This window comes from Lepidothrix coronata, unplaced genomic scaffold (genome assembly GCF_001604755.1).
Source record: "Lepidothrix coronata isolate B3197 unplaced genomic scaffold, Lepidothrix_coronata-1.0 Scaffold82, whole genome shotgun sequence".
In the NCBI taxonomy this organism is placed as follows: domain Eukaryota; kingdom Metazoa; phylum Chordata; class Aves; order Passeriformes; family Pipridae; genus Lepidothrix; species Lepidothrix coronata.
The window spans coordinates 3,274,952-3,286,608 of NW_016690262.1; the positions used below are offsets into that span (position 1 = coordinate 3,274,952).

Consider the following 11,657-nt stretch of genomic DNA (forward strand, 5'->3'; position numbering starts at 1 on the left):
ACAAACGTGAATTAACTGCTGTATTATTGATTTTAAAAAACCAACCAAGCAAAAACATGCAACAAACAAACAACAAGAACAACAAAAGCCGTTTTTAAAACATCAGGAGATGAATAATTCACTGTGGAAAAGTAATATGAATGAATAATTTGTCCATGGAAAAAAATGCCTGCACTGATGAAAACAAAAAGTGAATAGATAGAGGCTTTTGATCAGTCTTTAGAAACCTAACCTATGTCTCTCTCTGCCTGACCTAAGTTTTGGAATTTAGCAGAGAAATACCTTTGTTTTATTGTCTGAGACAGCTAATACTTTCGTAGTCACAATAGCTGATTTTTGCCATTGTTAATGCTTTAATATGTTACGTGTGAATTTAGTGTTACAAGGTGATGTGTCCTTGTGAGCTGATTGAACAGCAATGCTGTTAGATCTGAATATTTAAAGGTGAGAAGTTAAATGCTTTAACTTCACCTTCATGCATAGTGTTTTAAGATGCTTTCTTCCTCTGTTTTGTTATAACAGAGATATTTTTTTTTATATATATATACCATGAAGAATTTATTTACTTTTAATTTCCCATCTGTAAATGACAAGTCTGGCAACTGTCCAAATCCCTCAGTACCTTCTTTCAGTCTTCCATGGAATCAGTGAGACCAAGTCAGACAGTCCTGGTTGATCACTGGGCAGTGCTTGTATCTTTTTCTCTAAGCTTCTGAATTGTTTTTAAATAGGTGCTGCCAAAACCAGCTCCAGAACCTTCAATGAGTTCAGTACAATAGTACATTATTCGGTATTTTTGAGAATCAACAGTTCAACAAAAAATATTTCAAATAAACAGCTATTTTCATATGATTAGAGATTAAATAAAGATTTCATAGGACTCCCCTTTCTGACTTGACTGTGTAATGAGAGTGAGCAGGGTGACTAAGCACAACAAGCCTGTGTATATATGGAAGTCACAGCTGCTTACTGCTCTGCTCAAAATGGGAATTTCATGTTTCATCTGCTTAGGAGGCAGAATAAGTTTTGATTTACCTTCTTTTTTTTTAATAGAGGGATGTCTTTTTATTCTGGTTAGAGGAGAAACCTGTTCCAGAAGTGGAAGGGCTAGGAAAATTCAAATACATCTGTTACCTTACACTGTTTCAAGAATGTGTGTGTACAAGTTCGGGAGGTTTTTTTATCACTGATAATGATGAATTGTTCACAGAGGTGCTGACAGTCTCATGGTATTTACCTTCTGTTCAGGCAGAACATCTGACCAGCTGCTACTGGGGAGGAAACAGCAATGCCACTGACCGGCACGATCCCAGCCTGCCTTACCTGGAGCAGTACCGCATTGACTTCGAGCAGTTCAAGGGCATGTTCGCTCTCCTCTTTCCCTGGGCATGTGGAACTCACTCGGATATCCTGGCTGCCCGCTTGTTCAGGCTGCTTGATGAAAATGGAGACTTGCTCATCAACTTCCGGGAATTCGTCTCTGGGCTAAGTAAGGAGGGTTCACGGCACCTCCAAAGTAATGGGACCAAAATGGTTTGCTCTGAAGGGTATCCCGTCCTTCAGAAACACAGATCTTATATTAGCTATCAGATAATGAGTTTAACATATGCTAATTTGCATAAGTTACTTTTCTGTTGAGTTCATGTTATCATGCTTGTGACGGTGGTTCCCACTGGGGTTTAGGCTGGTCTCAGTAGCTGCATCTGCATTAACCAGTGGTGTGTCACACTGGGAGAAGGACAACACCTGAACTGCACATCGATTAGGATCTGAAGATTTCCCTCACTGCTAACTTTCAGTGCAGAAATGGACCCCAATTTGTGTGCTTAATGGTGTTATTACTCCTAGTCAGAGTATTTCCTTTGGAAAAGCCTTTTGTATGTTCTTGTGTAGTGTTCCTTTCTCAGTGACACTGCATTTCGTTGTATGTTCCTTAAGCTTTCCCTGAAAGATGGGAATTTTTACCATTTGTTAGTGCTTCTGGAAAGGGGAGAGAGGCAGCATTTGTTCCCTTAGTTGTTCATGGAGAAGATTCTTGAGAAATTTGTGTGCATGTGTAAGGGCCAGGGAAAGGATAGAGTGAGGATGCTGGTTTTGCCCCTGAATAAAAGTCCTTCTCTTTAGAAGTCTGCTGAGGTGGCACATAGGTGTGCTCCTGCGTGAGGGGAAGATAATGCACCCCATGGTATTTGCAGTGGGAGGTACTACCTGTATTCCTTCTGAAATCAGCAGCCAAGGCTGCAGACTGAGAGCGGGATGGAAGTCACCTGAAAAGGAGAAAGTGGAGGTGCGGGTCAGAGAAGGAGGCTGAGTGTTGGTTGTGAAGGTTATGGCCCATGCAGGTCTTGAGGAAACCAGATTTCAGGACATGAAAGTCAGTATCACCACACAGGGAATGTGCAAGCCTTAGGAATAACATGAGGAAGCAAAGATGAGGCAGGAGCTGGCCAGTCTTTTTTTAAAATATAGCAGGAATTGTTCCCTGTAAGTGATCAACATCTCACCATCTCTCATGTATTTCATGGCAACCTGGCATTTCCTTCAGCTTTACATTTTGATCCTTTTTTGGGAGAGAAAAGGTTTTCCAATCTGGCTTTTAGCAACTCTTTGTAAGATTATGTTTAAGTGTTAGGGCTCTAAATGCAGCCATGCATTAAAACCTCTGTGCAGCGATGGTAACACTTGCTCTCTTGCAGGTGCAAAATAGTTATGTGACAGTAAAGCTGGTTGCACACCTCCCCTTCACAGCACCCAAAAACCCAGTGATGCAGCAATTTGTATTTGAGGGACTGTCTGCCAGGTAACACTCAATGGCCTTTTGATGACCCATGAATTAACTATTCCTGCTGTTAGCATAACAGAGTGCTGTTAATATCAATAAACCAGTTTTTGACTGAGACAGCATTTTTTGGAACCAATAATGAGTAATAAGAACAGTGTTGACCACTGTGAACAGAAATTAATATAAAATGCACAAATGTGGCTATAAGCCAACATGACTGAATTAAAATATTGAATGAGTGAAATAATCAGAACTGCTTGTTCTGCAAACCCACATTTTTTCAGAAACTAAGCCCAGTGTGGAGTAGCTTGAAAACTTTTTTTTCTAAAAAAAGTCAACCCTGCTGACCCCTTTTGTTAAAAAAGCACATGAATGGTAGAAAGGGCAACACAGTCAACAGAAACAACACTGGATCTCTTTGAGCATATTTCACCATGCCCCGGGACTTTTAATAATTCCACAAACATCAGCTGCTTCAGTCTGCCTCACCAACCCAATATGCTTTGGCTAGGAAAGTATCTTATATGACAAGTATGTTTTGTTGGAGCAAGATGCATCTGCTCAGCAGATGCCTGTGTCACCTTTTCCTTGTGGCTGTCCTGGCAAGCATGGGCAGAGGATGGGCATTCTGGAGGTGACCTGTGGGCACTGCCCTCTTGCTTCCTACTGAGTCCAAACAGCAGAATTGAACTCTGGCCCTGATTACTCAAGTCTGTCTTTCCTAAAGGAAGTGTCCTTATCCAAGTACTTTCTAGGTATGGCCCATTTTGGAGGCTGCTGATTGTCATCTGAAGCAGCCATGGCACCAGAAGCATTTCTGTTTCACAGCTCTCTCTTTCAATAGTGTTATTCCGTGTAACCATAAGGATTTGTTCCCTCAAAACCTCTCATTGATGCCACTGACTTCTTCTAGGAGCTGTGTGAAGAGGAGGTATCAAAGGGTGGTGCTGTGATCTCATGGCCCTTTCTTCTGTGTCAGTCTGAAATCCTTGGGATATGAGAGTGCTGTAGCTGCAACTGGGAATCTCTATTTCCTTTTCACTGTCCCTGCAGCAAATAGCTCAAAGACTTCCTGCTTCAGGTGCCTCTAAGGCCTCAGCTGAGCAAAGATGGAACAACCTGGCATATTCTTCTGTACATTTACTCTGTGTTATGTTACTGCAAGTTCAACTAAAGGAGTGATCTTGATTGATTTGCCTAAGGAGTTGTGCTGCTCAAAAGGGGTTATCAGCCTTGGTTATGAGCTGTTATTCACCTGCACCCCTGTACCACACTGAATTAGAGCATGACAGTTGTTGACTCTGCTTCCTAGTAAGCTGGAGAGATTTCTACCCAGACTCAAAGTGGTCTCCTGCCTCCCATCATGTTTTTGCAATACTCTTTTTGCAGAATGTGCAGCCCTCCCACTTCTCCAATGGCTGCTGCTGACTGCAGCACTCATCACAGCCTCCTGCAAAAGTCAGCACCATGAAAACTGTGTCTTGCAAGGAGTACCTGAGTGTATTTTTATTTTTCCTTTTTGAAAACACTTTTTCTTCAACCACAGATTGTGGAAGCATGTTCAGAAAGCAGAGTGTTAACCTCACCACTTCTCCAATGCTTTCGGGGAGCTGAATGCTGTACAAACACTCTGCACCCCTCCACCTGTGGTCAAGGGAGGGGCAACTGCAGCCACCACTTTTGTGTTGCTGTGTTGTCCTCTGCTGGACCTGCTCCTGGAGCTCCATGTCTTTCATGTACAGAGGAGCCCACAGCTGGACAGAGGACTCCAGGTGTGGCCTCAGTAGGACTGAGTGGAGGGGCAGGATCACTTCCCTCGACCTGCTGGCAATGCTCTCTGTAATTTTGAGGGGGAAAGAAAGGGCCTGACATTAGGAAGCACACACAGATTCATCTCAGGTGAAAAGCAGTAGCAACTGAGCTTTTTCAGTTCTCATCTGGGGACAGAGAGAGGAACAAGCAGCCTACACGTGTCACCCTGTGCCCTGGTGACTGCTTCCCTAGCTGTTGCTGGAGGATGCAGAACTGCAGGCAATTCCATGCTTTGGTTATTTCAGGTTGCCTTTAGCAGTGGGGCACTTCATGTGGTACCTGGAGCCATAAGCTAAGCCATGGTTTCAGTACAAGGGAAAGCATGATCTGCACGGCGTGGTGCACCAGAGAGGAACGTAACAAGGTTTTGTGCTTAAAACACCAAGCTGAAAGCAAAATGGCTAATGTAGATGTGCTCGATCCTTTGGCCTAATATCAGTATTTATTGTAGCATTCAGCTATACAAGAGACTGTGATTGCTAGGATTTGCCAAACCACACGTTGTAGTTTGCACATAGCAGAGGCAAGTTGACACGGTCATCTATAAAGTAAAATAAATCTCTGCATAACCTAATTATTGAAGGTTAATTCATTTGTTTATGAATAGCGTGTCACAACAAGTGAGATTTATTAAGAAGTCTGATTATCAGTTATTTCATTACTTTAAAATTAACTACTATCCATTTAATTAATTGGAAGGAGGGGCTACAATAGACCACTTGGATTTCATACAGCTAATTATGGTGTTAAACAGAAAGGAATAGGGATAAATCACTAGAAAGTGTTGCCTGAAATCAGTTTAGCCCATGGCTAAGCTATGATAAATGCTGTTTACTTGAATTTCTCTCTTTTTTCAGTAAATATCTTATTGCTCTGAGTCTTGTGATGTTTTTATTGGATCCTCAGATTAGAAAGTTTGAAGTCCACACAAAAAGGTCTTGTTAACTTTCAGCCGGAGGCCTTTCTGGGGTGGTAATGCCATGACCGTAGCTTAATTTTTGAGCACTATAAAATAGGCATTTAATGAAGGACCCAAGGTTGAAATACAAAATTCAGGGTAAATTGGTCTGTGTTCTCTTGCTATTTCTACTGCAGACTGTATAATCTTACATATCAAGTGACTGCCTTATGATTTTGGTCCATAAAGGGACTACAGTGCTTTCCAGAGTAAATGTAGCAGCTTCTAAACCAAAATATTGCAGCAATAATAAATAAAATCGCATTGAATGCTGAGTATTAATGTACTGTATGTAATGCTGTTTAGGTGCAGCATGCCATGGAGATCTTACAGAGAAGCTGAAGCTACTGTATAAAATGCATGTTTTGCCTGGTAAGTAAATGATGTTAAAATAGCTGTTGTCTTGTTGAGAACAGGAATTTGGAGCAGAGTTGTTTATGACTAGCTTTCCCAATTAAAAATTAATTTGTTGGAACTATTGTAGCTGTTTATGCAGCGGTAAAATAAAGAGCTTCTACCATAACCAGACAGAGATTTGAAAAGTCTGAAAGCACCCACACAGCCCTCTATTGCTCAAGCCACACACAGGCCATTTATATGTGTCTTCTGCCTGTTGATCTGGGGTTGGTGATATCCCCCATGCATAAATACAGTGTTCTTCAACCTTTGTTACCGTAATAATGCACTTTATTTAATATCAAAGCTAGTTTGAAATGTTCCTGCATGCCCTGGTTCCTCGTTTCTGTCCCCAGGCTTTGTTCTTGGTTTCCCCTCTGGGCTGACACAACTGTATGCAGAGGGAAGCTCCAGATGGTTTCATAGATGTGTTTTCCAGGGAGCTGTACAAACTTGGACTCAGCTAAGTGAGAGAGAGGCAGATTAGGGTGGAGAGGGGACGAAAACATCTCAAAACAATTTTGCCTCTGAAGAAAATGATATCCTGGAACTGTATCCTCTCTGTCTTGTCACGCAAGTGCCGTAAAGAACCTATTGCTGTCCTCACTGAACCTGCAATTTTAAGTACGTTGCAACTGCTTGGGTGGTTTAAGTCTAGTGTCCATTTACATGCTCTGGTAGAGATGTCTAAAGGCTTTAGGAGGACATTCACCTTCATGTGCTTTGAGCATGAGTCCCTGATTGCTCCCAGCTGGCTTTGCTTGGAGGTAGGCTTGACTGATTCATTAATTAAACAGGGGAAATAAGCTTTAAATACTTTAAAAAAATATTGAACTATAACAGATCTCTTTTTAAAAACGTAGTTTCTGGTATTTGGGGACTGGTAAGCTCATAACAAATCGTGACAGACTGTTTCCAGCTGGGAAGGAGTTGATACCCTGCTTAGGACACGCTGAGCTACACAGAAGAAAGTAATGGAAGTAGATATGGGAAGATGGGTAAGCCAACCTCTGAAGGCAGGCAGCTCCTTTTTAGACAGTATTGTCTAAATATTGGGGAGAAGACAGTTGAGGTCCAGCTGTTCATTTCTTGTGAGCTGAAAAGAGATGATTCCTAGTCCATCACATCCTCACACTTTTACTTCTAGAAACTGACATTCTCGATGTATGAATGGAAATATCTTTTTGTTTTTAATTAAGGGCGGAATTGTTAATGAAATATATTTACTGTATTCCTCAGATCCGTCCCCTGAGCAAGAAGAGCCAGACTCTGCTTTTGAAGCCACTCAGTACTTTTTTGAAGACATCACACCAGAGTGTACACACGGTAGGCATCTTTTGTCTTGGGCATGAGAAGATGAGGTAATGCATTTCAAACAACATATGCTATTTTTTAATTGGGTTAAACTTTGCAAGTGAAGTATTCCCTGTAAAAGGAAGTATGAAGTATTTGTATATATTTTATATTCTTAGAGGTGCAGGCATGTTTACACCACAAGCCACCCTGGATTGTGCTTTGCAGAAGTACTTGGCAGAATAATGTCATCAAGTGTGTTGTAATAGATGTTGTTTTGTGATAAGTCCAGCATATATGTGTTGATGGAGAATAAGAATAGATATATTGGCTTTCACAATATGTTTGGATCAGAACTTTAAATATTCTGTGAAACTGAGACTAAAACATCAAAATGTAGTTCAGCAGTTTGAAATCTTTTCGTGCCCTGATGAGAGGCAGTGTCTCGTTGCTGTTACCTTAAATGGCATTATCTTTCTTGAGATATTTGATGTGAAGTTTCTGTCTGATTCAAGGAAAATATTCTTCAGGTTACAAGGGGGAGGAAGGTTGTTTGAAAATATGGGTAGGAGTTTAATAGACTAGGCAATTTTAAGTCCTGAGAGACAAGAGAAAGTGCATTAATATAATCACCAAACATACATCATGCTAGAAGTTGTCTGTGTTGTGGTAACAAAGGCTAATCATTGTACTACACAAGCAAAATTTAAGATGGTTCAAGGCTTATTAGTGATATTATAAATTAAATGAAATATGTCAGCAGGTTTAAGAATAAGCAAAAATCATCATTTATTCCTATCATTTTTACTCTGCATTTTCTGCAGTGTAAACATTTTCTTATTTTGCACTGTACACATGAAAACTATGTATGTATCTAAAACCATGCTGATCTCTCTCTCCCCTTGCCCCTCCACTTCCTAGTTGTTGGCCTAGACAGCAGGAACAAACAAGGAGTAGATGATGGGTTTGTTACAGTGAGTCTGAAAACAGACAAAGGTATGCATGGTGTCTCCATGTGAGTTACATCTTTCATTTCTTGTAAAGATGCTCCTTCTGAACATGGAAAAAAAAGTATTAATTTATGGTTTCTTCATGGACTTTTTCCTGCATATATGGGTAATTTGTTACCAATAGGCAAGAAGAGCTCACAAGAGAATCGAAATTACCTGAGAATTTGGAGCCAGGAGAATAAATCCAAAGCCAAAACCGCAAAGGATTTGCCCAAGCTGAATCAGGTACTTCTGTTGACAGTTACTTATTTTTCATTAGCGTTAAACTTTCTTCACATATGTATAAATATTCAGTTAACACTGAACAAAGGTTTTATTTTGAGGCAGATACATTTTTACCACAGAGCAGCAGTCAGCTGATTACAGAAGTTAGTTGTTTTCAAAGTATTGTAACTGGCATTCAGCTCCCAAAACATCCCAAAAATGAGACCCACACATATAGGAATGATAACATTAATTTGATCTCTAGACAAAGGGTGATGTGACATTGAATATCACCAGCTAGCTAATAATGTCTGATACGCATAAACTGAAAGAAGTATTTTATGTTTTGTGATTTATACTGCCAGTTTCATTCCCCTCAGATCCACAGCTGCTAAGGAGGAGGAGACCCATTGGGATAGCTGTTCCCTCCAGAGCATGTAGGGAAGGTTTATTCCCTGTAGAACAGTGATTCTTACCTAAGGTAACCTCGAGCAAATCTCCTCCCTATTTAATTCATGAGTTTTGAATTTCTAAAGACTTGCATCCAACTAAGTTACCCCTGTCAGTTAAAGAGTGCTGCAGGTCTTATTTAATTTTTCATTACTTCTCATTAGTTTTAGCAGACCCCTAGTTATACTTAGCATCATTCCTACAAGGAAATCCACCAAAATGAATGCTGTGTCTCACTGCTCACCCTCTGTTGCCCCCCTGTGGCCGCAGAGAATTATATTTGTCATATGGTGGACGAAATATCCAATGGTTTATTCTAAATAGCTTTGAGACAGGCAACACATCTGACTGCCCAGTCACAGAAAATGCTTTCTAGACTGCACTCAAATTATTCCCAATTTTAGTTTAATCACACAAACTGTTGTCATGCCTCAATTCCAGACTTCTAAAACTGATTTAGTAGACGTCAGCCTGATTTGTTTCCTGCTCTCATTAATGTTTCCTCCCTCTGTGTTCAGGGACAGTTCATTGAGCTGTGCAAGACGATGTACAACATGTTCAGTGAGGACCCCAACGAGCAGGACCTGTACCACGCCACCGCTGCTGTGACCAGCTTGCTTCTGGAGATCGGTGAAGTGGGCAAGCTCTTCAGCGTGCAGCCCGCCAACGAGGCAGACAGCAGCAGCAACAGCTGCAGCAAAGCTCTCCAGAGCGAGCTGTTTCAGAAGAAAGAGCATCAGCAGTACCCCCTGGAGCAGCACAAGCCGCTCCAAAGCAGCGAGGAGGAGGCCGTTTGCCCCGACAGCGCCCTGGGCATGCAGATGGAAGACATTAAGCTCGACGACTCCTCTCCCAGGGACAATGGGGCCTGTTCCTCCATGCTCATTTCCGATGACGACACGAAAGACGACAGTTCCATGTCCTCCTACTCGGTGCTGAGCGCGGGCTCGCACGAGGAGGAGAAGCTGCACTGCGAGGACATCGGCGAGGACACCGTTCTGGTGCGGAGCAACCACAGCGCCGCTCTCCGCAGGAGCACGAGCATCGACAGGGACTGGGCCATCACCTTTGAGCAATTTTTAGCCTCCCTTTTGACTGAGCCAGCGCTGGTGAGGTACTTTGACAAGCCTGTGTCCATGATGGCTAGGATTACCAATGCTAAAAACGTAAGGATGAGGGGTAGACCCATAACCTCGGCCAGTGACTATGAAATCTCTACTATGTCGGGATAAAAGGCAATCGGGGTTTTTATTTTCTTTTTTTTTTTCTTATTCTGTATTTATTAGTACCTGGCACAGGCCCTGGTATTTTCAGAACATGATTGTTTTCACTAATGTGAAAATGTTGGGGTGCAGACTTAACTATCTTGAAGTATAATCACTCTTTCTGTGGGAAATGTTACACAAATGCAAATTTTATTCAAAATACAGAAAAAAAATAACGGTTGTCAGTGAAGTGTGTGTATTATTAATCTTGCTGTCAATATATAATGGTAAAGATAAGTTCTGAATTTCTAAATGTAACCTTAATGCCAATATTTATGTGCATTTTTAAAATAGACATATATAGAGATCTGGTTCTTGGGAAAAAAAAAAAATCAACAAAATGGGAAGAACCTAAAATTTAAAGGGATGCTGTCAACCTGAAAAGGACCTCAGGTGAAATTAAGTTCCAGGCAACATTCCTGAAGGATAATTTTATTTCATATAATTTTTTTCAAAGAGGTTTCTAATGTATGCTTCAATTTTATTTTTTTGAATATATGAAAGACCACTTCAGTGACACCTGCCTGGCTCCTAACTTCCTCTGCCTGAGACTGGTATGCTCAAGTAAAAGTGAGAAGTCCATCCCAAACCTAGCTGGCGCATCAGGCAAATGTGGATAAATGTGATGGTTTCTGCTCTGATGGAAAGCAAAGCCCTTTTGCCTTTTCCTGGGTTCAGCTTGGTAGAGAGAGCCCTTTCCCATCTGCAGCCACCAAAGAAAGATTTCCAGCATGACCCTGCCCAGAGCTGTGTTCCTAACCAGTGGACTTGGAAGCTTTGCTGGTGTGCTCCAAAGACAGTATATGCAGGTCCCAGAACAGATTGGTAGAGTCTCTTTTTAAAATTTGAAATCTGTTTTTAAAAGTTTAAAAAAAAATATATATATATCTACTTCTAAGGCTGATCTGCAGCAAATATAGCTTAGCTCTTAAAACTAACCATTACCACCAACCTATTATATTCTTGTTAGATTAAGAAAATGAAAGCCTGTATTGCATAAGTCTTTATTTACTACAGTGTAAAGTAGCAGTAATGAAAAAAAATCTGCAAGATAATGTAACTGAATGTTTAAGTCTTACTGAGAACACTGTCACTTTATATAAATTGAATAGTATCCTGTATTGACTTACTGAATAATATGTTCAAATGAAAACTGGAGCACCTGCACTTTGAATCTTTTGCTTTTTTTATACAGAAATTCAGGATTTTTTTTTTAAATTTTGTTAGCTGTTTTTTAATTGATATTTGTTCGGTTCAGGATCATGCCTACATGCCTAATCTTTATTTGCTGTTTTGAGAATATTTTCTGTAGAATACTGTTGATTTTTTTATACTCCTGTATAATATTGCATCCATGTAACTTGCAGATTTTTTTAGCACAAGCTATGTTTATTTCCTTTGTTTTAAAAGAATGCTTTTAAACTGTCAGATGAAGTGGTTTTTAACCACAAATAGGTAATGTGAACAAATAAAGTACACTCTGCACA

The 11,657-nt window shown here is 40.6% G+C and overlaps 1 protein-coding gene across 2 annotated transcripts in view; it reads left to right on the forward strand.

Annotated features, from left to right (window-relative positions):
• TBC1D9 (TBC1 domain family member 9) overlaps positions 1–11,657 on the forward strand; it is a 52,246-nt gene extending 40,589 nt beyond the window's left edge. For both annotated transcript variants that reach the window (XM_017820326.1, XM_017820327.1), the window contains 6 exons: positions 1,249–1,489; positions 5,859–5,924; positions 7,188–7,274; positions 8,163–8,237; positions 8,376–8,476; positions 9,424–11,657. In XM_017820326.1, the coding sequence (XP_017675815.1) occupies positions 1,249–1,489; positions 5,859–5,924; positions 7,188–7,274; positions 8,163–8,237; positions 8,376–8,476; positions 9,424–10,137 (1,284 nt within the window). In that variant the 3' untranslated portion in view covers positions 10,138–11,657. The remainder of the gene's footprint in view (positions 1–1,248; positions 1,490–5,858; positions 5,925–7,187; positions 7,275–8,162; positions 8,238–8,375; positions 8,477–9,423) is intronic.